Source organism: Podarcis liolepis (assembly GCF_965112155.1).
Source record: "Podarcis liolepis genome assembly, chromosome: Z".
Taxonomy (NCBI): domain Eukaryota; kingdom Metazoa; phylum Chordata; class Lepidosauria; order Squamata; family Lacertidae; genus Podarcis; species Podarcis liolepis.
This window is the reverse complement of record NC_139570.1, coordinates 41,194,933-41,222,472: the sequence shown is the minus strand read 5'-3', so window position 1 is coordinate 41,222,472 and position 27,540 is coordinate 41,194,933. Positions and strand designations below refer to the sequence as shown.

The 27,540-nt window shown below is 44.3% G+C and overlaps 1 protein-coding gene across 3 annotated transcripts in view; it reads right to left on the bottom strand.

Annotated features, from left to right (window-relative positions):
- C5 (complement C5) overlaps positions 1-27,540 on the bottom strand; it is a 72,877-nt gene that overhangs the window by 5,785 nt on the left and 39,552 nt on the right. For 2 of the 3 annotated variants that reach the window (XM_083485694.1, XM_083485696.1), the window contains exons 24-38: positions 26,334-26,546; positions 26,004-26,079; positions 24,965-25,124; positions 23,908-24,003; positions 22,479-22,650; positions 21,001-21,206; positions 16,486-16,638; positions 13,271-13,333; positions 12,614-12,695; positions 10,411-10,483; positions 8,185-8,287; positions 7,285-7,359; positions 3,622-3,727; positions 1,892-1,978; positions 929-1,018 (exon numbers count right to left, since the gene is read on the bottom strand). In XM_083485694.1, the coding sequence (XP_083341820.1) occupies positions 929-1,018; positions 1,892-1,978; positions 3,622-3,727; positions 7,285-7,359; positions 8,185-8,287; positions 10,411-10,483; positions 12,614-12,695; positions 13,271-13,333; positions 16,486-16,638; positions 21,001-21,206; positions 22,479-22,650; positions 23,908-24,003; positions 24,965-25,124; positions 26,004-26,079; positions 26,334-26,546 (1,755 nt within the window). The remainder of the gene's footprint in view (positions 1-928; positions 1,019-1,891; positions 1,979-3,621; positions 3,728-7,284; positions 7,360-8,184; positions 8,288-10,410; positions 10,484-12,613; positions 12,696-13,270; positions 13,334-16,485; positions 16,639-21,000; positions 21,207-22,478; positions 22,651-23,907; positions 24,004-24,964; positions 25,125-26,003; positions 26,080-26,333; positions 26,547-27,540) is intronic. The other variant, XM_083485695.1, reaches the window with a different exon arrangement.

Here is a 27,540-nt window from a genome sequence, read left to right as displayed (position 1 = left end):
TCCCAGTGGGCCCTACTAGCTCAAGGATTCACTCCTGTTGGGGGTGTTGTCTAGCAGAGAGCTGGAGCCTTCAGCCTTTGAGTCAAGTATGAAGGCCCACATCCTCAGACTGGGAGATCACAGGGGGAAGTGCTGAAGGGTACTGTGTCTCTTTGTGACACAGCCTGTACCTCTTCTGCTTCATGGCACCATGATTACACAAACACAAGAAGAGCCGTGCTAGATCAGGTTGTAGGCCCATCTAGTCCACAATCCTATTCTTCTTTAGTCCACAACCCTGTCCTCACAGTGGATGACATGATGGCAAGCACATAAGTCTCAACAGGAAACACACAATCAGGACCTGATAGCAACAGAATTCTCCCTACTTGTACTTCCCAGCAACCCATATTGCCTCTGACTCTTGAGGGAGAATATATCCATCATGGCTAGGAGACATTGATGGCCTTCTCCTCCATGAATTTGTCTAATCCTGTATTCCAGCTTCCTGGGTGGCTTTTAAAACACTGCCCTGCTAGTCAGATTCTAGCTGTCATCAAGTCAGCTGTCTGAGGGACAAACTGCCCTGTGCTCCTGGCTTGGTCATTAACACCAGTTCTGTTCCTGGATCTGATGAAGGAAGGGTGCTTTCAGGGAAGAGACTGTTCTTTATCAAGCCCAAGATCGCAATAACCACCACTGACACTGGCTGTAACTTTAATAACTATAACTTGGAAGAACTTGTGCTTGCTTTCCCCTCCTCCCTCCCACTCCTTTCTCCTTGTGTGTCGTGTCTTTTTAGACTGTGAGCCTGACAGGAGGGGCTACCTTCATACTATTTTAAAAGCTTTTCTGGAACCCTTTTTAGTCGAAAGGCAGAGTAAAAATGCTGAAAGTAAATATGTGGGGGGGACGGACGAATAGCATGCACCAACCCTCAAAATCTTACCAAATGCAATGTCCTTCTGGCATGCCGCTTCATTCCGAGAACTGAAACTTATAGACCCATCCAGTCTTTTCTGCATGCGGCCACATTCCGCTATATTTGATCAAAACAGAGAAACAGCACAAGAAGAAACTTTTTGCCTTGTTCCAACTTCCTTACCCCCCTCCCACCCCAATTTCTGCTTAAGTTGTTCAAGTTCAGCGAACCAAGAGAATCCTTTAATTCTTCCTACAAATTAAAGGACAGGTGACTCAAGAAACAGCCCAATAAGGCTGAGCGACTTCAGCAGCCATGGAATGCTGAATTACTACTGTGGGAGGGGAACAGAATGGAATGGCTTGAAGGTTGGTGTTGCTGGCTGGAACATTTTGTTGTGGCTCACACTTATAAATTCCTATTAACAGCAGGAAACACTTTCACACTAAGGCCCTCAATGCAATGAGTCACATTACACGATCCTGTAATATATTAGCAGTTTAAACGCTGGCAGCAATGTCACTTGGGAAGTGAGTTACACTGAAGTCAGTAGGAATTTACTTGCATGTAGAGTGAGGGAGATATTTGATTCCATTCTTATTTAAAGCTGAATTTATCAAATTTGCACTTTCCAAAACAATATGAGAACCAAAACACGACAACCCTCAAAATGGGCACTTATCTGAAATTTGCTATGCTGTTCTACATTCAAACAGTATTTTTATATATTAGGGGAACATGTGCACAAATATGAATATATTAGTGAAAATAACATACAAAAAGGCATTCTGCAAGCCATTTCTCCTAATATATTAGTCAAAACTGTTTATTGGAAGAAATGTTGAAGAAATTTTATTAGGGTTTTTTTTAAGGAAAATTTGCAAATTGCTACAGAAATGTGGAAAACTGAACTGAAGATTGGAAAAATCAAACAGAGAGAACTAAAGCTGGCAAATTATTCCATCCCCATTTGCAGAGAAACATTTTTACCTTCCATACATTTGCACTCTAACCCTTCACAGAGTCTTACGAGTGAGTCTTCTCCATAAGGATCGTAAAATACAGAGCACTGTTTATCTGTGGGAAATCAAAGTTTCAGAAAGAAAGAGAGTGGTGGTTGCCAAAGTCCCACGAGCCAAGATGTAAACAAGAATACAGAGCAATTCTACTGAGAAACTCAGAAAGAATTCGGAGCCCTAATGAGGACCAAATAAGATGTGAAATTGTGGACATGACTGCAATTAGCACACGTGTCTTTTGTTATGTAAACAGCAGCAGATAAAAAGCCTGAGAAGCTTTGGAATAGTGTGGTGTGGCTAAGGGGAGTTTTTCTCTCACCTCTTCAAAGCTACTGTTTGCATTTCAGGGGAAACTCCTCTTGACACCAAAGGGAGCTGCTTCCCACGAAAAGCAAACAACTACAGAGAGGAGATTTTTGTTGCGATCATGACAAAGAGGGAAAGAATTCAACTCCCCCACCCCACAGCTCCATGGCCACTCCCGACTTCTTCATAGCAACTATTTCCATAACCAAGAACCCTGTGTAATTAATTGCATTCGTGCAATAAATGTAATGTCACATTTGGTCCTGGAGATCACACCACTCTGACTGGTGCATGACTGGCTTCAGACATGACAGAGGTGTGGCTCAAGTGCCCTTGGGCTGGCCCTCTGATGGTCTTACCCAGCGGAGGCAGCACTAGTGTAAGCAGCACCAGGTGGCTAGGGGCAGCCCCCATTCCCAGTAATATCCTCTATATAGTGTTGCTCCAGGGCACTGTGGGAAATTAAAATGGCAGCTAAGCCCAGTCACCTGCTTGGGCAGCTGGGCCAGGCAAATTTATTTCCAGGAGGGCTCAGGGCAGGGATCAATGATGGACCCTCCTGAGATGCCAGAGTCCTGGCAGCTGCTCAAGGATGCAAGCACTAGTGCAAGTCCAGCTGTGAAGATCAAGTGGGGAAAGGGAACAGAGGGAAGCTGCCTTAACCCCTGTCAAACCACTGCTTCATCTAGCCCAGCACTGTCAACACTCAATGGCAGTGGTCCTCCAGGTCTTCAGAAAGAGGTCCTTCCAAGACCTGCCTGGATTGAAATTTGGACCTCTTGCACCCAAAGCCTGCTATATACTGCCATAGAGCAATGGTCCATTGCTTAGGGCAGAGTTCTCAAAACTTTTCATGCTGGTGACACACTTTTTAGGCATGCATCATTTCGAGACACAGTAATTCAGTTTTACTAGCAAACCAAACTGTTATGTACTGAGTTGAATAGGATCCAAAATGCAGCAGTCTGATTGGTCCTAGAACAATAGGATTCAGAATGCAGCAGTCTGATTGGTCCTAGAACAATGGGATCCAGAATGCAGCAGTCTGATTGGTCCACAGGAGCCACCCAATCCAGCTCCAGGTGGAAGTGAATCCGCAACCTGATTGGCCTACAGGAGAATCCCGGAATTAGCCAATCATGTGGGGCCCATTGTGTAAATAATGTATATAAAGCAGGCATTTTGGGGGAACTTCCATTCCTCGCTACTATGAGCTGAATAATGAGCATGAAATCCACACCCGACTCTGAGTATATTTCACAAACTAACTCCTTTCCAGCCCTGGTAGAAGAGCAGGGAGCATTCACACGACACACCTACACACTGCAGCCGACACACTAACGTGTTGTGACACACAGTTTGGAAAGCTCTGGCTTAGAGGAACTGTCTCCTTACCAGGGGTGTGGTATTCATACACTGTGAAGCTTCCTGGGCTTGCCATTCCAACACGGAATACTTCTGTTACTCGGAACCCAATGCACAGAAATTCATTTGCTGGAATCTTATTGGAAACAGAAAACAAGTTAGGATGGATTGACTTGAGGAATTTCCCCACAACCATGGGGCCTATTTTCCCCCAGTCTCCTTGCATTGTAAATCCAGAGAGCCCGAGTTCATTCATGCAAAACAGTCATGGGGAAGAAATGTAAATTTAGCCCCTGCAAAAAAAAATTCAATGAAATCTACTTGTGGTGTATGGCAAAAAGGTGGCACCATGCAGGGCAATGTGCCCCCCCCCCCCGCTAATTCCACACAAACATCCTCCCTACAAGCACAGGGCAGTATCCAAATCACTCTTTCCATTAGTATAAGGATTTCCATTCTTACAATGAAACCTCATCAAGGCACCCTCCCCAAATCTGCTCTGAATGGTTGGTGCTGAGCTAAGCAATGGCTTGGTGTGTTGTCCAAACCCATGGTTTAGCTCTCTCCAAACTAACCACATGCTGTATGGGACAGCTAAACTGCAACCTCAGGAAATTGCCTTATACAGAGTCAGATAGGAGGTCCATCTAGCCCAATACTGTCCACACTGCCTGAGAGTGGATCCCCTGGAAATCAGGCACGCGTGTTTCTGAGCCCTATCTGGAGACAACAGTGATAGAGCCTGGACCTTCTGCATCATCATCATCATCTTACTGACCCAGAAACTCCAGTGGGTGCAGAATGCCGTGGCGAGACTCCTTATGGGCTCCTCGCTGCGAGATCACATTCACCTGGTGCTATACCAGCTGCACTGGCTCCCGGTGGGGTACAGGATCGGGTTTAAGGTGCTGGTTTTAACCTTTAAAGCCCTATGCAGCCTAGGACCCTCGTACCTACGGGACCGCCTCTCCTGGTATGTCCCACGAAGGAGGACCTTACGGTCTTCAAACAAAAACATCCTGAATGTCCCAGGCCACAGAGACATTAGGCTGGCCTCAACCACAGCCAGGGCTTTTTCGGCTGTGGCCCCGATCTGGTGGAACGCTCTGTCACAGGAGACTAGGGCCCTGCGGGACTTGACATCTTTCCACAGGGCCTGCAAGACAGAGCTGTTCCACCAGGCCTTTGGTCAGGGCACAGCCTGACTCCCTCCCTTGGCAATCTTCACAGAACTTTAGCCTAATGGTTGCCATCAATTTGAATTGAATTAATTTTATAATGAAATGATTTTAGAATGTTGTACTATTTTATTGTTGTTAGCCGCCCTGAGCCCGGCTTCGGCTGGGGAGAGCGGGATATAAAAAAAAATATTATTATTATTACTTTTATTTGTACCTCACCCACCTGACTGGGTTGCCCCAACCACTCTGGGTGGTTCTGCCACCAAGCTATGGACCTTCCCACGGCTCAGCTCAGCATAATAGTGCAAGCAACAAAATGACCAGGGAGAAGCAAAGTGGCCATGATCTTCTCTTCCAGAGCCTACACTTTTTGCACTAAGCCATGGTCTGACTTAAGTGCAAATCGGGCAAACCTAAGCACCTCTCCCCCTGCCACTGCAATTTGGAACACAAACTGCAACTGCATTTGAGTAAAAGGTGGGAAATATTGGGATATCCGGTCATAGCCAGCTTGCATCACATTGTAGTCTGGCCTCAAGTATCTCAGTCGTTGGCACGATTTTAATTTGTTTTTAAAGTTTCTAGCCATTGGTTTTCACTGGTTAGGAAAGATGCCTCAGTACCCTGAAAAACTCAGTCCTCTATTCCCCTTTTTTGATACCTGAAAGAATGCTCTATGCAGATTTGGAAACCTGGCATAACAGATCACAATTAATTATTAATAATACACTGCATGATGGTTATGATAATAACAATGAATTACAAGTCAACCCTACCCTTCCTCCCAAGCAACAAACACCAGACTGGTAAAACAATGTTGCGTGTCAAGACACCAAGGCCTCCCCCTTATGTTGAATAATGTGGACAATGTATTGGGTTAATGGGCAAAATTTAGGCCACAACTTTATAGGTTGCAGAATGTGAGTGGTATTGGCTTAGGCACTGGAACTGAACTGACTACCGGTATATCTGACTCCTGCACGCCATACAGGAAGTCTCACAAGGGTTAACCACCAGTAGGGGGAGCCCTGTTGATGTACATCAGGGACGTCCAACAGGTCGATCATGATCTACTGGTAGATCCCCGGGAGGTCTTGGTCGATCGTGGTTGATCGCTGGGTCCCTTTCCTTAGCGTTGGTAAAATAGAATCTTGCCCTGCCCACCATTGTTGCATGAGCTGCAGAACAGAAGATGGAGTTTACTCAGCGAGTAAGCTCTTTCTCCCTTCAGCTTAGGCTTGAATTCACAAAAATCTGTGCTTTCCTCCTACCTAAAAAAGCTCAACAACTTTGACCTGAACCCCCCAAAAGGGGGCAGATCAATGCCAGTTTTTAATTCTGTGAGTAGATCGCAGTCTCTTGGGAGTTGTCCACCCCTGATGTACATCAACTCAGAGCTCCCCCCAGGGTCACCAGAAGGTCGTGCCATGGCCCTAACCTCCACCTGGGCTTCGGACAGGAACCACGACCCCTGGCTTCCTTTAATGGAATAGCCTTTTAAATGGAGGGGCAGGTGATGGCCACACCTCCCCTCCCCCAAACCAGGTTTTTACCAATGCCTAACCACCAAACCTTGGGACGTGGGTGGCGCTGTGGGTTAAACCACAGAGCCTAGGACTTGCTGATTAGAAGGTCGGTGGTTCGAATCTCCACAACGGGTGAGCTCCCATTGCTCGGTCCCAGCTCCTGCCAACCTAGCAGTTTGAAAGCATGTCAAAGTGCAAGTAGATAAATAGGTACCACTCCGGCGGGAAGGTAAACGGCATTTCCGTGCGCTGCTCTGGTTCACCAGAAGCAGCTTAGTCATGCTGGCCACATGACCCGGAAGCTGTACGCCAGCTCCCTCGGCCAATAAAGCGAGATGAGCGCCGCAACCCCAGAGTCGGTCACCACTGGACCTAATGGTCACGGGTCCCTTTACCTTTACCTAACCACTAAACCTTACAAAAGTTGTGACGAAAACCAAATGGCCAGTGCCAATTTGCCAAGTGGAAAAATTCCTACCAGGCCCCTCAACAGCGACCAACTGAGGTCCATAGCAAGGCCAATATGACGAACACATGAAAAGAGGGCAGGAGATCAGCGGAAGCCAGAACCAGAAGGGAGATCCCCCCGCCACACAGCTGTTTAAAAGGGGTAAGCCATGCCCCCCAGCCAACCAGATTTGCTGGCTGGGGGCCGTGATGTGGCTGGTGTCTCTCTAATGACGAGGGGGCTTAGCCCAGCCCCCGCTGAGTGCAGAGGCCACGTGGCCTGCCCGCAACACCACCCACTGGGAAGTGGACCAGCCTTATCAAAAAAAAAACACTTTAAAAAATCAAAAACTTATGTTTTTGCCCAAATCAGTTTCCCCCTACAACAGTTGCACAACTTGGTGGATAATTCTGAGATACTGGTTCATGATAGGAATTAGGAGAAGATCCAGCCCTGGCACAGAAGAACTGGAAAATGACTATAACCGATGAAACATTTTATTTTAATGAAAAGGACAGAGAAGCCATAGAGAACCTACCGAGTCTATTTGCACCAGAACATGTCCATTGGTTATCTCATAGCTTGCAATCAACTGGTCAATGTTATTCGCAAGCTGAGCAGGGAGAGAGAGAGAGAGATAATTCAGCAACTAGTTTTGGTTGTGACCACAAGAACAACTATATTAACATATACAGTGCCTTCTTTCTAGGGAAAAATAGTTCCAGTACTCAGTGACAGCGCCTGCACCCGCCCCGCCACAACCATCATGAGCTCTGCCAGCGAGGCAACCAGGGCACATGCGGCTAGCAGCCAGGGCAGGGCAGTGTGTCACATGCTGTGTCGCCCACTCTCACACTCCTTGGGGAGTGGGACACTTGCATTCCAGCCAGCCCTGGGGAGGAAAAGGTATTGGTAGTGCATACTAGAGCATACTACCAGAAAAAAAGCACAGACTCTATAGCAGAAAGCCGTAAAAAGAGGCTATGATGGTGCGAGTGGAATTGGGTTGCATGTTTTCATGAAATGGCTGTCATGTTAAACTGGTAATCTAACCTGAACTGGGCTGGTTTCAGCTTGAGAAAGGCCTTGTCAAGAGGTTGCCTGATGGACCGCCTCTTACACTGGAGGATCCCCAGACTTGGGGTTACCCGGTGGCAGTGGAAAGTGACAACATGCTGCCATTTTAAATTTTTCACAATGCCCCAGGACAACATGGTGCACAGGACTGCAGAGCTACTAGCCACAATGGCCATGTTCTCCCTCCAGAGTCAGAGTTGCCAGGAATCACAAGTAGGGGGAGATCTCAGGTCCTGCTTGGGGACTTTCCACTGGGACATCTGGTTGGCTGTTGTGAGAACAGAGTGCTGGACCAGACGGGCCTCCAGCAGAGCTATTCTAGTGTTGTTATTTATTTAACAGGTGTGACCACCTTCCTTACAATAGATAAGTCTTCTGTGTTTGCTTCCAATCCACTGATAAGAGATATATCCATCACGGCATGGGAGGAGGCAGACTGGGGTTCTCCTCTGATAGGCTTGTACCTACACAGGGTGAAAGCAGAACAAGACCCTGATTCCATGAAGAGAACAACCTTCTCCCACTCTGGTTCCAACATGCACCCTCTACCTATTCATTACTAATATGCCTCTGAATACCAGCTACCCCTTCCATTGAATACACCCACTTAAACATGCCCAGCTTTCATGCCAGAATCAGATACTTACCTTCTTTCATTCTGAATAGAGAAGCACATAGATGGCAAGTGTATATGCAGGGGCAAAGGGAGTATACCCACACTATGTTGTGGTCCTGTCTTTTTCTCCGCTCTTTTAGTTGTGGCAGCTATTATGCCATGCTCCCCATGGCAGCCATTTTGTGACTGCTGCCATAACACTCTCTAAAAGTCCAAATGCGCCCACTCACTCAAAAAGGTTCGTGGCCCCCTGGCTTAGATGATTTGGGATGTATCCAACTAAGTTTCTACCTATAGACCTACTGAAATGGGCCCAAATCAGTCATGACTATTAATTTCAACAAGTTTACTCCATGTAGGACTAACAGTGGATGTAACCCTTGGGATGTAATGATCTCTGCTACATCCTCTCTGGTTTAACGGTTATGCTGACTTAAAAAAATATGGCTAGCCAGCCCTGCTGCATTTGGGAGACACACGTACTTATCCTGCTGAGCTGGTTCTTGACAGGTGTGCCAAGGTCCAACACTGGGCACATTAATGGATGTGTTTCCAATTCATGGAGGGTGGCAGAAAGCCCTAAAGGTTCCCCAGACTAGAACAAATCTATGAATTCAAAAATCAGTGGTGTTGTATCCAAACAAGTTTTAGACTAGAGCCCATGAAATGAATGGAACGAAGTTAGTCATGCCCATTGATTTCAATCTGAGTAAGACTTATATGGATGTAGCGCAGTAAAAATATATCTAAATGGAAAATGAAAACCAGAATAAGCAATCATATAAGATCAGAAGGTCAGCGGTTCGAACCCCAGCAACGGGGTGAGCTCCCGTTGCTCGGTCCCTGCTCCTGCCAACCTAGCAGTTTGAAAGCATGTCACAGTGCAAGTAGATAAATAGATATCGCTCCGGCGGGAAGGTAAACGGCTTTTCCATGCGCTGCTCTGGTTCGCCAGAAGTGGCTTAGTCATGCTGGCCACATGACCCGGAAGCTGTATGCCGGCTCCCTTGGCCAATAAAGCGAGATGAGCACCGCAACCCCAGAGTCGTCCACAGCTGGACCTAATGGTCAGGGGTCCCTTTACCTTTACTTTAAGACTCAAAAAGAATGGATCGATCTAATATCCCTAACCCTTCTGTAACAGCTATTCTGACCACCAACATTATAATTAATCCATCTTTTCATCTCTTCAACTCCTGTTTAACCGCCTGTCTTTCTCAACAGACCCCCATCCCACCCCCTGCAAAAGTCATGCATTCTTGGCTCCACTCACTATTTCACCACACACCACAGCTGCCAATCATTCTTCCATGTGTTCTCCTTTGACATGGAGACTAGTAGTAGGGCCAGTCCTCAGCCAGCCCCCACCTTCCTGCCTTCTTATATACAAACATACATACATGCACACAAACATTTTACTTGTAGGCCACCTTTCCATAGTTCCAACCATGCTCAAGGTACCTGGCACCTTACAACATGGGGGGGGGGGATTATGTAATTACAAATGTAAGAAAAATAGCCGTAAGCAATAAATAAAAGATCAAAAAGTACACAGCCACATCAAACATTTTCACATAAACCATAACCTCTAAAATAAAGATACAAAAAAGTAATATCAATAACAGCAACAGCCCCCTTCCACATGAAAACCCCCAGCCCAAGAGTCTGTTCGGCAGTCTCAGCCTTTGTAGCTGGAGTCAGTCAGGGCCCCTCCCTCCCAGGCAAGGTGGGAAAAGGCCTGCAAAGAAAGGATCAGGTCTTCCAGGACTCACAGCCAAGATGAATAACCAGTTCAGAGGGTCGCACTGCCTGTTAGCCTCTTCCTTTCTAGCCTCAGTGTTGCTCTTGCAAAACTCAGAAGTACATAAACAAATCCAAAATAAGACACTTGTTTCCCAACCACCCTACCCTGGCATTTCTGACAACTGGCACACAGAGTGACAGGCGCTCTCTTGGCTCATCTGGACTTACTTTGCACAGGCCGTCAAGTGCTTTGCTTCATCCAAGTAGCTGTAGGAAGAGCTCCTCCCGTCGATATTCATTTCTGCAAATGCAACAGCAGGATGTATTTACCCAGGCTTTTCAAATCCATTGTCCAGTACACAGATTTCTAAATGGTTACAACAACCCTGAGTCCTGGTTCTGTACACTCAACTGGAGGAAACTAATTAGTTCCAAAGTCTGAGCTTTTTTAAAATAACAACAACACATTGGCTCCCAGTACGTTTCTGAGCACAGTTCAAAGTGTTGGTGCTGACCTTTAAAGCCCTAAACGGCCTCGGTCCAGTATACCTGAAGGAGCGTCTCTACCCCCATCGTTCTGCCCGGACACTGAGGTCCAATGCCGAGGACCTTCTGGTGGTTCCCTAACTGCAAGAAGCCAAGTTACAGGGAACCAGGCAGAGGGACTTCTTGGAGGTGGCACCCACCCTGTGGAACGCCCTCCCACCAGATGTCAAAGAGAAACAACTACCAAACTTTTAGAAGACATCTGAAGGTAGTCCTGTTTAGGGAAGCTTTTAATGTTTAACAGACTTTAGATTTAAATATTTTGTTGGAAGCCGCCCAGAGTGGCTGGGAAAACCCAGCCAGATGGGCGGGGTTTAAAATAAAATAATAATAATAATAATAATAATAATAATAATAATAATAATAATACCGGTAATAATAATAATAATATACAGCCCTGCAGTTCAAACCAGGATTTCAGAAGGTGCTCATCACTCAGGCAGGTGTGGGGAAACCCTTTACATCCTAAGCACCACATTCCTATCTGGACAACATTTTGGGGGCCACATGTCAGTGCTAGGTGGCAGGCCAAGGCAAAAGTGAGTGGAACAACAAATATAAAATTTTACTTTTGCACATTAGGGTATGTTCTACACATATTCACACACCTTCATTCAGGCAAGTAGAAAGAGTTATCAGAATTCAAGGACACCTTCAAACCTGGCATAAACACTCACAGAATATAATCATAGAATTGTAGTGTTGGGAGGGACCCCAAGGATTATGGAGTCCAACCGCCTCACTAAAGGTGTGAAACAAGGCTGGTGATGGGGGTGTGACCTGGAGAGAGTCTCAAGGGCCAGGCTGAGAGGCCTGGTGGGCTGCATTTGGCCCTGGGACCTTAGGTTTCCTAGTCTTGATTTATGGAATTTGAACACAAATACACTCCTCCAATGCAGAATTGAGGACACCAAATCCCATTTTAAAAAGGAAGTGCTATTGGAATGTTATTTCCCCCACCCCACACACCCTAAATTTCAAATTAGGGTCAGGAGATCACTGGCAAATTAGGAATAGGCTTCTATACAGTCAAGAGATCGGCAGAAGAAGTTGAGATAGGTACAGCTCCTGGAACAGGAGAGGTGTGCAGGGATCAGAGAAAGGTGAGCAGATGGGTGTCAGATTTACCATATTTTGGACTCCTTGAGAAATTCGCCCAGCTGAATGGGACACAGCTGTGGGCAGCCTGAGGAAGCACCTTCTGCCTTGGTACCTGCCCATAAAAGCAAACCTAGAGGGAGAGACTAGGGTGATGCCAGCAGATTCTGGGAAGCTTTTTTCTTGTGAGAATTTGGAACAGGTGATCGGTGAGTTTCTTTGAGCCATGGGTGAGAGCCAAGGTGGATGGTGGAGAGGTGTTGGGTGGAGAAGTGTGTTAAAGGAAGATAGAAATGCTATCTGTACCTATTTATTACTAATTTGTATTAATGGCTTTATTGTGTATTTTTTTAACATCATAGTTTTTAGCTTTCTGCACACTGTTCAGATATGTTTTTACATATTAAGCCATATAGAAATAGTCTGAATAAGAAAAAAGAACTTATTCATGCAAGCAACATGAGAAAAGACGCTTGTAGCAAAATCCCTTCTTCTTCACAGTTTGATGAAAGAGTACAGAAGAACCACCCTGAATTCTTCAGATAAAGGGTAAGATACAAAATTCAAAATTCAATTCAAAATTCAGAAGACCTTGCTTGCAACCGACCACCTTAAAGTATGGGGCTACCAGGTCCAAACTCTGAAATGTCTCTTGTCTCTTCATGAATTATTTTATTTCCCCCATACCTTCATTTATTTATGATGCTTATAGACAAAAGTTGTCCGGGTGGCTTATGATAAAAGCATAATCCAAAACACTTTAAAACAGAAATTATTACTTTCTCACCAGATGGTGACTTGATAGCAATCTTCAGCTCAAAGTTACAAATATCTTCAGAGGTGCTGATCTTATAATATACGCTCCTCACCTGTACAAGTCCAGATTAAAAACAAAACAGAACTCAAATTACATTTTAAGAGAGTTTGAACTCACCAGCCAAGTATTTGGCATCCAAGAATCTATCCATAATTTGTGTGAAAATCTCAGACCCAATGAAGAGTGAACCTCTAAGGCAATCTATTCATGGAAGCGAGTCTTACCTAAATAAATTCAGTTCATTTACAGTATTTAGGTCCAATAGGTTGCTCTCTGGAGCCCACTTTCTATAGGTGCTTCCAGACTCTCATTGTTTTCAGATGGGGTACAAATAAATTACCAGTAAATTCACATTTCACAATTATAGTTGAGGGAGAGGCCTTCCATCACAAACCTACTTCCTCCAAAATATCAGACTTTTTTCAACAAGACATTGGGAAATGCACTGGGAAAGTTGAGATTACACATGATTTGGCACATGGTAATCTAACCTCCCCCACCCAAAACAAACCAGAACACATCTTCATTAAATAGCCAATGTCATCCATTCTCCCTGCAAACAAAAACAGGATGAGTCCTCAGCAAACAGGTCATCTGGAAGTGACCCAAAATGCTTAATTCACGTACATTCACTGTTGCTAAGCCGGTGTTGCTGCCTGTGCGAACCTCTAAGTCATCATTCAGGGGAGCCTGGATACGTAAAAAAAATAATGCAGAAAATGATGTTAGTGTAAATTAGATCCTCATTAAGTGTGGGGGCTTTAAAAAAAGTCTTCATGATAACTCATCAGCAAATTTTAATGCAAATTACTTCTAACAGACACATATTTGTATCTGGTTCTGCCTAATATCCACACATTTTTGCAAGGCGGTTTTCCTAAATAAAATAACATACAAAAATGCATTGAACTAATATATGCCATTTTTATGCATACTTGACCCCAGTACGTGCATTTGGCTGCACTTCAGTTCATGCATTCTCAGAAAGTGCAAATTAGGTAGGCTTGCCTTTAAATGGGAACCAAACCAAATTTCTCCCCCAGTCCTAGTGGTGCTGTTTTAGCCACAGAAGCAGCAATGCACCATTTTAACATTGGAAATAGAAGGGATGGTGATTTAAAAAATGATTTAAAAAAACATTGAGAGAAATTTACAACCCTACTTAAAAACATACAAAAGTTAAAATACTAAAACAGATTTAAATTAGCTCAACTATCTAAGCATCTGGGTAGGCTTGTCTAAAGAAGAATGTTGCAGGGAATTCCAAAGTGCAGGTGCTGCCATTCAAAACAATCAAGGTCTTATAAATGTAGAACGGGTAAAATGTGGCGCATGTAGAAGTGTCAATTCTGACTTCCAGTTTGGCTTGCATCTGAGCCATTTCACACAGGATATTTTGAGGATGAGATGGGAGTAATCATTCTTCCAACCACACACACACACACACACACACACACACACGGAACGTGGGGGCAGCTTCACCTGCAGATTGCCCAACACCTGCCCCCAATATGAGGGGGCAGGTGGCACTGGGTGGAAAACACCTTGTGTCTCTTTGGCAACTCTCCAAAGTCGCCACATGAGCGAACGAACTCCTGTTTTTAAGATGATAATTCGAACTTAATTAAAGGCCATGCTCTTAGCGAGGGGAGATAAACTGCTCTGCTAACTGATCAGCCACTGAGGAGTTAAAGGATTCTTAATCTTAATTATGGACTGGTATGTCGGAACAGAAAGGGGGTGTCAAGAGCAGAAGAAGGGAACTGAGGCTTCTAACCAAAGTACAGGCTTATCTTTTCTGGTATGAGATGAAACGAAGAGATTTAGACATATGCCTGAAATAATTGGCAGAAAACCAGATTTCCACCATTTTGGGACGTGCTGCAGGGATAATTACAGGTACGATAAAGAATCAAAAGCGAAAGACACAGATGAAAATAATCACCCACACAGAAACATATCGTTTTGATATAACTCGCTTGCTGTATGAACTCAGAGGCTGTGAAAACGAATGAAGGATTGACATTGGATTGATTTATGGGAACCACATGGACTAATTAAGAAAGCAGTGCAAATGAGAGATGATCGCAATCCTCCGACCTAAGAGCCTGGGAAGTCAAACAAAGATTTATGATTTGCCTTAATATTTGGACTGCTTGATTATTGTATAATTTGGAATGTTTTTAATGTGGCCTTTATTGGATTGTTAATTTGGAAAACTTAATAAATATTATTTTTTTAAAAAAGAAGAAGTGTCATTTCTGCTAATCAAGGTGGTCAAATGGGCACATGGGGGATGACATGATCTTGTAGGTATACTGATTCCAAGTTGTTAAGGACTGTATATGCTAATAGTAACACCTTGAACATGGCCTGGTAGCAAATTGGCAGCCTGTGCAGATCTCTGAGCACAGGTGTTATACACTGACAAGCCCTCACTCCTGTCAACAATCACGTGCAACATTCTGCACTAACTCCACATCAAGCGCGAGGGAAGCTCCGGACAGAGCACATTGCAGCAGTCCAGTTTTGAAGTAGCCAACACATAAACTACAGTGGTACCTCAGGTTACATACACTTCAGGTTACATTCGCTTCAGGTTACAGACTCCGCTAACCCAGAAATTGTACCTCGGGTTGAGAACTTTGCTTCAGGATGAGAACAGAAATCGTGCTCTGGCAGTCCAGCAGCAGTGGGAGGCCCCATTAGCTAAAGTGGTGCTTCAGGTTAAGAACAGTTTCAGGTTAAGAACGGACCTCCAGAACGAATTAAGTTCTTAACCTGAGGTGCCACTGTACTGTGGCAAGGGTTTTCCCAGTCCAGGAATGACTGTAGCTTATGAACTAGTTGCAGTTGGTTAAAGGCACTTCTATCCACTGAGGCTACCAAGTCTCCAGTGACAGAGCTGGATCCAGAAGCACAGCAAACCTGCTCCATCAAGGGGAGCACAACCCCATCCAGGTAGGCAACGGATCCATTTCTCAGACATGGGAGACACTCACTTGCAGCAATGAACACATCAAGCATGTGCCCTGCCTGGTGTATTGGCCCAACAGCAGCCTCCTCATGGATATTGGATACAACCCATTAAAAATACTAAATCATAGCCCCAGAAGAACAAAGGGAACAAAGTTAAGAGTTAACAGTTATAGCAGGTAGCAGGTCTAAGAAATATTACAACATTCAGATATGCTACCGCCTGTTCAGTAATGGATCTATTACTGACCCTTTCAAGGAAGGCACTCAAAAGGGTCCCCAAGGATCAATGATTCCATCTTAATGTTGTAAGAAATCCAATGTTTAGTGTGGCACACTCATACTTTGGAACTCGCTGCCAATTGACACCAGGCAAACACCTTCCCCATGCTCTTTTGCTAAAACCTGCTAAAAACATTTTTGTTTAGACAAGCCTAACCAGATATGAAGAATGCTTACAAGTATTTTAATCTGTTGTGTTTTTTTAGCATCACTGATTTTAATTATTATTTGAAAGTTTTCAATAGCTGTTTTGAAACAGCCATCTATTAATATGATCTAATAACAATAGGCAATGTTGTTGTTTTATTTGATTTGTAAATTGCTCTAGGTTTTTCTTTACAATTAAGTGGTTTATAAATTTTATGAAATAAATAAATCTTCCATAGTCAGGACTTAAGATGACCGCTCATTGGAATTGCAGGTTACTGTAGAAAATAACATCTAACTATTAACCAGTGGAGAACACATGTTATGGCATTTTCTAAAAGGAAGGCTAGCTATTCCTGGACCACGGATTACCACAGGTTGGTTCTTGCAAGTACCTTGGGTCCTGGTTTCTTGTTATTTATAATTCATACACTTACTTCCACAGACCTGCCAACATAATTGTTTTTTGTAAGCCTGTACTGATGAAAATCCCCATGGTTCTTGTAGGCCACTTTGATGTTCATGAACAGTGTCAGCCGCTTAACGAGGATGGAATATTCGGTCAGGGCTTCAAGAGCAGTGATTGTGTCCTGTCAAATACAGCAAGGGGTTAGGAATTAGGAGCTGAACCATAGCCAGGTTTTATTTAACTAAGACATTTATGTCCTGCCTTTCCAAATATTCCCGCGGTGACATACAATTAAAAACAGCAAAGTGCTACCATACTAACAAGGAGGAAACAGCAACACAATGTGAAAAATCAGCAAAACTATAAAGGCAATAAAAACCACTTATTGTTCATTAAAAGCTCGGGAGCACAAGGCATTTTTAGCCAGACAATTGCATGGGATAAAAGGAAAGCTGTCTTTGGGCCAGTCCAGGCAGGTAGTAGAGTTTCACGGGAGTAGTCTGCAACATGTCATTGATGTAAGTATTGTGTACTAGCCATGGATTTATACTGGACTGTCCACACAATCTTCCCCTTTTTTAGTAGTTCTGTGATACTGTTCCAACGTTGCTACATTATTACTGCTTATAGAATAATTCTTGCACTAGAGTGTAACAAAAGCAGAACATAATAAACTACAACAGGAAGGAGGATTTTACTAGGAAGCTGGGGGATAGTAAGTAACTAATAAAAATTTTATTTATACCCCTCCCTCCCTGGCCAAGACCGGGCTCAGGGCGGCTAACATCAAATATCAAAATAAAAAAATTCCTTCCAGTAGCACCTTAAAGACCAACTAAGTTAGTTCTTGGTATGAGCTTTCGTGTGCATGCACACTTCTTCAGATACACTGAAACAGAAGTTGCCAGATCCTTCTATATAATGAGAAGGTGGGGAGGGGTATTACTCAGAAGGGTGGTGGGAATGGGAGATTGGCAGATAGCTTTGCCTACAGACAGCCACCCAATCTTAAACAACTCCTAACACACAATAATACTACAACCAGACTTAACACGGACACTGGCACCAGAGCCTGAAATAAACCCAGATGCCAACTTTGCTGCCACATACACCCGGACAACACCATTACTGGCCCCAACAACATCACACATACCATCTCGGGACTATTTAATTGCTCATCGTCTAACATTGTGTATGCCATCAAATGCCAACAGTGTCCTTCAGCTCTCTATATTGGACAAACAGGCCAAACCTTACGCCAAAGAATAAACGGACATAAATCTGACATCAAGAATCACAAAACAGAGAAACCAGTAGGAGAACACTTCAATCTCCCAGGACATTCTATACAAGATCTCAAAGTAGCTGTTTTACTACAAAGGAATTTCAGAAATAGACTAGAAAGAGAAGCTGCTGAATTGCAACTCATTACCAAACTTAAAACCATGGAGAGACCTGGTCTCAACAGAGACATTGGATTCTTATCTCATTCTCACCTTCTCACCCCTTGCCTTTTCCTGCAAGACCTATTACAGTCGTTAAGAGTCGTCAACAGGCTCATCTCAGCTATCTGCCAATCTCCCATTCCCATCACCCTTCTGAGTAATACCCCTCCCCACCTTCTCACTATATAGAAGGATCTGGCAACTTCTGTTTCAGTGTATCTGAAGAAGTGTGCATGCACACGAAAGCTCATACCAAGAACTAACTTAGTTGGTCTTTAAGGTGCTACTGGAAGGAATTTTTTTATTTTGACTATGGCAGACCAACACGGCTACCTATCTGTAATCAAATATCAAATATATTAAAACACAATCAAACAATTGATTAAAATACAGCTTAAAAATTAGAATCAGGATAAAATTAAATGATTGCCCATGAATTACAACCATAGGGGTTGGGAACCTCAAGTATTCATCAGGGCCAGCTATCCATGTTGGTCCCACATGAGCCAATAAAAGAGCCAAAGAGGGAACTTAAAGGGTCCCAGAGGGGGGTCAAACTGGGCCCGGACCAAAGGCCAGGCAGAACAGCTCTGTCTCACAGGCCCTGCGGAAGGATGTCAAGGATGCAGGGCCCTGGTCTCCTGTGATAGAGCGTTCCACCAGGCTGGGGCCAAAGCCAAAAGGGCCTTGGCCTGGGTTGAGGTCAGTTTAACCTCGAGGCCTGGGACCTCCAAGATATTATTATTTAAGGACCATAAGGTCCTCTGCAGGGCATACGAGGAAAGGCAGTCCCGATAATGGGGGATGATAGGGAACAAAACAGGTACAAAACACTATGTCCACCTCAAATTTTTTCAGGCACAATGTGGGTTTGCATATAACAGTCCCCGATATCATCATGAAGACAAATCATTATGAATGCACGATAAAAACAATGTCTGTAGGATATTTTATAATCCATCAGGCTACTTGTACATCTGGCCCAGGTGTAGGAGCAGATCAGCAGGGTCACAGGGGGAGAAGGGTCTTTCCCACACCTCACATCTTTTCTTTTCTTTTCTTTTCAAGGACAAGTTATAGATAATATACACAATATGCATACACAATGAAACCAACCACAAGGCTGCTTGGAAAGGGACATTTGGAATGCTACCCATATATTATCTCAGCAATGCTTACAAGAATCCTGAAAGTATGTCACCATGACTGTCCTTCTCAAATGGAGAATAAAAATGGGGCTGAGTTTGGGAGATCACTTTGGCTTGCCCAAGCTCGCATGGTGATCTTCATCACAACTGGGCTGCCCACATTCAAGTCCAGTACTAGTGTCTAAGCAGGGGTAGGGAATGTGTAGCCTTCCAGATGTTGCTGGGTTGGATGTGGGCAGCCTGGGATCAACGCTGGGCAGAAGATGGGTTTTCATCCCTGTCTAGCATGGCCAAAACTTAGGGAAGATGGGAGTTGAAGCAATGTCTGGAGGACCATAAGTTTCCCCATCTCTGGCTGAAAAGATTCAGGTAGGTAGCCATGTTGGTCTGACACAGTCAGGATATATGAAAAAATTGTCCAGTAGCACCTTAGAGACCAACTAAGTTTGTTCTGGGTATAAGCTTTCATGTGCATGCACACTTCTTCAGATACTTTTCGTGTTCATGCACACGTCTTCAGGTATCTGAAGAAGTCTGCATGCACACGAAAGCTTATACCAAGAACAAAATTAGTTTTTCTCTAAGGTGCCAAGGAATGCGGGTGGCACTGTGGTCTAAACCACAGAGCCTAGGTCTTGCCGATCAGAAGGTTGGCGGTTCGAATCCCCACAACGGGGTGAGCTCCTGTTGTTCAGTCCCAGCTCCTGTCCACCTAGCAGTTCGAAAGCACGTCAAAGTGCAAGTAGATAAATAGGTACCACTCTGGTGGGAAGGTAAATGGCATTTCCGCGCACTGCTCAGAAGCAGCTTAGTCATGCTGGCCACATGACCAGGAGGCTGTCTGCAGACAAACGCTGGCTCCCTTGGCCTATAGAGCAAGATGAGCGCGCAACCCCAGAGTCGTCCAGGACTGGACCTAACAGTCAGGGGTATCTTTACCTTTACCTAAGGTGCTACTGGACAATGTTTTCATTTTTATATATATTATTGTCAGGGAACTGACATTGGAGCTAGAGGCGGAGGGAAGGCTCTCAAATGATGCTGGAGAAGGGCCCAGCAGGGAGAGAGGCAGCTCCGCAGATGGGGAAGCAAATCAGCGCAACACCAGGGATATAGAGGGGCTGATGGGGGAATCGGCGAGAGGGCTCCAGGACTCTTCACCGGACACCAGCGGGGAGAGCACGGGTCCTCCGCTACCCACGCCCACCCTGCGCAGAAGACTTCCACGCAGAGAGAGTAGGAGGAGACTGGGTGTCAAACAACTTTTATGTTGGAAAAGATTTAAGAAACGCCCACTGACGGATTCTGCCAGTGACTGAGGCAGCCACCATGAGAAGGGGCTGTGCAGTCAGAAAGTTTTAACAAGGCAAATTAGCTGAGAAAGGCACCAGTTTACACACGAGTAACTCATACCCATTACAGCTATGGCTGAAAAGAAATGGAGCATACCACAGCCTTAGAACTGCTACTGAAAACACATATGAACATAAGATGAGTCTGCTGGGTCATCTGGTCATCAGCCTCTGATTTTCACAGTGGCCAACCAAATGCCTGTGGGAAACCTGCAAGCAGGACTTGAGCACAACAGCGCTCTCCTTTTACTGTGGTTTCCAGCAACTGATATTCAGGAACATTATTGCATCTAACCATGGAAGCAGAGCACAACCATCATGTTTAGTAGCCACTGATAGCTTTCTCCTTCAAGAATTTGTCTAATCCTCTTATAAAGCCATCTACACTGGTTGCCATCACTGCCTTCAGTGGGAGTGGGTTGCATAGTTTAACTATGCCCTATGCGAAGAAGGACTTTCTTCTCCAACTAATTGTGCTTCTGAAGGCAAAAAGGATTCATAAATGGTTTGCAGACTAATGGAAGAAGACAGTTCTTTGAATAATGACCACCCTGTGCTGGGAGGATTTATTTATTTATTATTTATTGCAGAGAAGTACCTGTGTGGAGTAAAATCCACCGCCATATCTCTGTTGTTCCGACAACCATCTGATGATAGGAGTAGAGTAGTTTTGGTCTCCTTGCATTAGAGTGGCAAGCAAGGCATAAGCTGTAGTTTCAACCATCCTGGCAGTGTCCTCTGATGGAGCGTTTGGATCTAATTTGTTGAGGGTTTCTTTCCAATAGCGATACATAGGTGGGCCTGCTATTAAAGGAAGGTTAATGAAGATAAGTCACAGCAGGGAGGGGCAGAGTAAGGGACGGCGCCAGGAAAAAAAAATCACCTGGATGTATGTACATATGTATTACAGTAAGCCAGTAACTTATCCAGGGGTAACATTCCAGGGATTATTCCTAAAGCCAAATTGTGTATAGTTAAAACCCATTGGGTTCAATGCGGAGGGGGGGGTTGCCAAAGTCATTTTTCCTGGAATCCCACTCCCTTGCCACCCCTTTTTAATGTTTACTGCCCACCCACCCCAAGCTGAATGTGCACAAGTTAAATGTGTGCAAGTTGCTGGCTTACTGTATTTACATTTATAGATTGCCTTCCATACAGACATAGGAAGCTGCTTTATACCAGTTGATCCATTTTAATCCAGTATTGTGTGCACTGACTAGCAAGGGCCCTCTGGGGTTTCAGGGAGGGCATATTCCCAGCCCTTGCTGGAGATGGCGGGGATTGAACCTGGGACCTTCTGCATGCAAAGCAGTATTGAAAACCATATACAGTGGTACCTCTGGATGTGAATGGGATCCATTCCGAGCCTCGTTTGCATCCAGAGCAGAATGCAACTGGCACCTGCGCGTGCCGCGATTTGCTGCTTCTGCACATGCGCATTACATCATTTTGAGCGTCTGCGCATGCGCGAGCAGCAAAACCCGGAAGTAACGTGTTCCGTTACTTCCGGTTCGCCACAGAGCGCAACCCGAAAATGCTCAACCTGAAGCAACTTCAACCTGAGGTATGACTGTAAAACAAATTGCAATCACAAGAATACACATCTCAAGTGTCAAAGGACAGAGTGAAAAGAGGTGCACCTTCAGCATTAGGTGAAAACTGTACAGAGAAGGTGCCAGACACACCTCTATGGGGATAGAGTTCAATAACTTAGGGCTGCCACAGAAAAAGTCTCCTCTCCTTGGTAATCATTTTCCATACTTCTGAAGGTGCTGGAACCACCAAGAGGGCACCCTCTGCTGCTCTCAAACACCAAAGGAGTCTGTAGAGAAGGAGGCTGCCTTTCAGATATTTGATTGAGATCAGAATCATTTAAGGGCTTTAAACACTAATGTGAGCACCATGAATTAGGCTTGGAAACAAGCTGACACAGCTGTTTTAAAACGGGTTATATGAGATTTAAATGAAACCCCAGCAAGTAACTCTGGGCTGCTGCATTTTTCACCAGCTGAGGTCTAGTGCCACCATCACTACAGGAAATCGCTATAAGTTGGGGAAATGGACATTCCTTTTTACCTTTCACAAGGGCTTCCCTCTTCAGTGCAAGGTAGGCTGTGCGTGTGCCAGACTGCCTGGATCTTGTCAGAGCGAGTGCATAAGTAACTATTGCCAAGGAAAACGTGCTTTGTACAGAATGAAAATTTTGTAGCAAGTAATCTTTAGCTTTGTTTTTTGCATCTTCAATTCTCTGTGAAGACAAGAACCAAATGTTCTTATTTTATTTTATTTTTTCCCTTGCTTCTGGTTACATTTGTACCACGCGCTTCCTCCACGAAGGAGGCAGCAGCAAACTTGGTTCTCCCCCACCCTCATCTTATCATCACAACCACACAGTGGGGCAGGTTAGGCTAAGAAATAGTGACTGGCCCTGTAAGCTTTGTGAATAATACTCTTAACCATTACATAACAAGACATTGTACTGGAAATGTGCCTGGCGCTTTTCTGTTCTGCTATGAAACATCAAAGCATCAAACTATCCAGGTCATGAACTAGCCAAAGCTGAGCACCTTAAGGAACACAAGAAGCTGCTTTAGACTAAGTCAGACCATTAGTCCAACAAGCTCAGCATGATCTACACTGATTGGCAGTGGCTCTCCAGAGTTCCAGGCAGGGAGCATTACCAGTCTTACCTGGAGATGCCAAGGATTGAACATGGAGCCTTATGAATGCAAAGCAGACCGCTGAGTTATGACCCTTCCTCAGTGGCCTTTGGTCTATGTAGCTCAGTATCTACAGTATATAGCAGTAGTTCTCTGGGGTTTCTCAACCCTGCCTACCAACATCAAGAATTGAAACTCAGGCCTTTTGCATGTAAAGTTGATGCTCTACCACCAAGCTATGGGCCTTCTCCAGTCCTTCCTTTAAAAACCCTGCTGATCTCTACAGGGGCGAATGAAGGCGTCGTGACACCCGGGGCGTGGCATTGCTACGTAGGGTGCATGCACCGTACATAGCAACACCGCACATGTGCTGTACATAGGGGTTTGCTGGCAGTGCTGCTCCAGTGTCATACCGATGGTGCTGGAATCCTCTGCTCGCAGCTGAGATCCCACCACCATCCATACGATGCGCGGGCGGCACCGGCAGCAAACCGCTATATGCAGCGCATGTGCAGCACCGTTACGTACAGCGCATGCGTGTGACGCCACACATGCGCTGTACATAGCGGTTTGCCACCGGCGCCGGGATCCTTTGCTCGCAACTGTAGCCACGAACAGAGGATCCTCCACATATAGCTGATGCAGCGCAGTGGCTGCTCGCGCCGCCGCGAGCCTCCGTGGGATGCCTTCTTGTCACCCCCTCAGACATGGCACCCAGGGCGCACACACACCCCGCACCCCCGTTGCGATGCCCCTGAATCTCTAGCATTCTTGGAATCTGACTGTTGGCTTGGAGTACAAAAATGCAGTCTGTGGGAAGAAGGAAGTAATCACACCATACGCACCTGCAACGGGCAGATATGAATTGATTTTTCAAATCCAATCAGAGAGAAAGCGGTGAGATACAAAGTCTTTTCTTTCTGTTCCTTAGGTAGTGTACCCTTTTAAAAAGCAACATATATAAACATGCAGTCAGACAGATGATGATGGTGATAATAATGATAATAATAATAATAATGGTTACCCACCCTTTATCAGCAGGCCCCAAGGGAGGTTGCAACTATTTAACATTCAGAAGTTAAAACAGATTACCAACATGGGAGTAGGCCAGGCCCTGAAAACACACACCTCGGGTGTCAAAGGTATTGTGTGTATTCAATGGTCTTTATGATATACCTCACAAAAGCAACACACAAAACAAATCTGTGAGTAAATTAAAACAAAGCCATTTTCAGAACTGCAAATAATTAAAACTTAAAATTGCAATTGTTTTCTTGAAAGAAATCCCCATGGCAGGTGACAGTGTTTGGGGTCAAAAAAGTAGTAGAAAACTTAATTGCTGCTCCTCCATATATTGCTGCCCTATAGGTAGGAATGAGGTGGAAATTCAATTCATTTCACAATTAAGGGTGAATCCATCCAATTTGCACTTTCTGAGACAATATGAGAACTGAAACACAGCCATCATCCAAAATTCAGACTTATCTGAATTTGTAATGCAGTTCTCTAACCAATATGTACAAAAATGTATATATTATGAGAAAGTGTTCATAAAAATGCATATATTGGTGAAAATAATAAACAAAAATGCAAAGATACAAAAATTCATTGCATTAGCCAAAACTGCATACAAAAATCTGCTTGGAGTGAGATTTGCACCAAAATGCTGAGAAATTTTCAAGAGCCTTTTGTAAAATAATAAATAAATAGCAAATTGCTGCAAAAATATGAAAAACCAAGTTTACAGTTAGAAAAATGAGAAACTGGGGAAACAAATTGACAGGTTTGTTTACCTCTATTCCCTCTCTCTGTCTAATGGCCTCATCTAAATCATAACTTTCTGTCAGTTGTTAGTTAGAAAACGAATTCCTAAAAAAAACAAAAAAAAAACAGTTTCCTTACCTGTAGTTTTACAGGTTGGTAGCTTGAAATCTCCCTGAAAGATCCATCTGACATTTGACAGATGTCAATCATCCACGTCAGAGAATTGCACACAGAATTCTTATCAACAGCCACATATTGGCTCACTTGTCCCAAAATCCTTAAGGCAAAAGCTGTCAGCCTGCCCCATCAACAAAATAAAACAAATATATTTCCTGAGGAAAATCTGAGCTGGCTGCTAATTTTGAAATTAATTCCACCCACACCCTGCACACACACATTTGGGTTCTGCAATTCTGAAAGTACAAATAAAGTATTCCATGGCAAATATTTAAGGTTAATTTTCTGACTGAGCATCAAACGCGATGACTGCTGTATTTATACTGTGCTGCTCTATGGCTTTAAACGTTTCACTCATTCACTAAGGCAGCAATCCGATATGCAATTACCAGGGAGCAAGTCCAGAGAACCCAGCGGATCTTACTTCTTGGTAGACTTGTCTAGGATTGCACTGTAAATGTCTGACCTTTCCAGCCCATGGACATATAATCACAGCTGCTGTGAATCACTCTTTTGCTTATACCAGGAGCTCCAGAGGTAGGAAGTGTGTGATTGTGCCACAACTTTGGGTGTGAACTTAAGGTAGAAAGATGGCAGCAGATGGCAAAGTGCTGCTGCTACCTGTAAACAAACTAGCAAGAAGTGCTTGATATTGCTTGGGAATTCTAAGAAGCCAACAGCAACCCTGAGTGACAATTGGTGCAGCTCTGGTAGATTGTGTCTGCCACCTTGATGCAAAATAGTGCCCAATAGTATCCAAACATAGATGGAAGCCTGCTCATTGATCTCAGGAACCCTCTTGCAAAATGTTTTACAATATCTTGAGAGATGTCTAACTCGGTGCAGATTTGAAAAGTTGAGTCTGCCATCTTGATTCAAAATGGGATCCTACAGTATCCAAACACAAACAGAAACCTGCTCCTCAACTTAGAACCCATTGTGTGAAAGTGTGTTACTATATAATAATAAATATATTTGTTAATATATATGGAGAACTCACCAGGCACTGGGCTCTCCGTTCTCCCACATACTGTATGAGAAATCTTTTTTCTGGAATGACAGGATGCTGACAAGTCCTATAAGGTACATAAAGCAGCGTATTCAACATTTATTCCACTCATGCCACTACTTCAAACATTAGGAGATCATTCACATTGACTATTATCTCTAGAAAGAGCAAACAAGATCTCTATAATGCCAAAGTTCCCTGCAATTATGCCAATCATAAGCCTCTGGCTAAATTATCATCCCAAGGCACATTGTTTTGGTGATCATGCAAGGACTTCAGGTCTACCTTACCTTGAAAGACCACAAGGCAATACTAATTTACCTTCTTTCATCTTCCTCCTCAGGTTAACTTTTGGAGTGATAGTCTCTGGGCCAAGTATGTCCCAGCTGTCTGTCCTTTCCAGGTAGTCATATGCATAAAAGACTGGCACAACATTCATAAGCTCAGTTTCTGCACTCCCCTTTGGGAGGTTGACAAGAAGTTTTAGCCCTTCTGGGCTGACAGCTACATTAATCACTTCGCCTAGAAGAATTCCTGCAAAAGAAAAATGGTACCATGAAATCCTGTCCTTTTTGTTGGTGGGCAGATGGAGGTTGTCCATGCTGCTGAGTTGGTATAAAATACGGGGCCTTTATGGAGGTGAGGCCCAGATACTGGAACACCCTCCTAGGAGAGCTCTACTGTTAGCTACTTCTCACAAGGCAGTTAACACTCACTTTGTTCCCATTCTCTGAGTAACAGGTTAGGGTGGGGAACCTTAGGCCCAGGGGCCAAATGTGGCCCTCTAGATCTCTATCTTGCCCTTGGAACTCTCGCCAGACCATACACTCCTCTTCCCAAGCCACATGCCTCACTGGCCCTGGTTTGAACCCATAATGTTTTTGCCTGGCTGGAACATGTCCTTAAACTCTCGCTTACTAGGGTAGAGGAAAGAGAAGCATGTGTGAGTGTGTGTTCTCTAACCTGCTGTACAAAGTTAAAATTTACATTTGTTGCTCCACTCACTTTTGTCTCTGGGCCTGCTCACCACTAGCCAGGGGCCCTTAAAAGGTTGCCCACATGGAAATGTGGCCCTCAGGCTGAAAAGGGTTCCCTGTCCCCTAGGTTAGATACCAGAGACGGAGCCTTCATAGTGGTGGCCCAGTATCTGTGGACTTTCTTTCCCCAGGAAATGTATATGACCCTATCATTTGTTTGTTTGTTCATTTATTCATTGCATTTATACACTGCTTTTTCTGCCAAGGCACCAAACTAAAACAAACAAACAAAGTTGAATGGGCAGGGAGGGAGCAGGTTCTGTTGTTGTTTATGCCTTCCTCAGTTGTGCTCTTCTTCCTCAAGACTGTCGACCTTTTAAAAGAAGCTTTTGTTTCAATCCACTTTTAATTCATGCCCCCGCTTAGATGCGCTTTCTTACTGCTCTTTTTGAAATATTATAGTAATAACTCTGTTGTCTGCCGCCTTGTGACAGGTAAAAGATTGTTTTAAAACCCTTTAATTAATAAATGTAAATAAATATTACAACAAG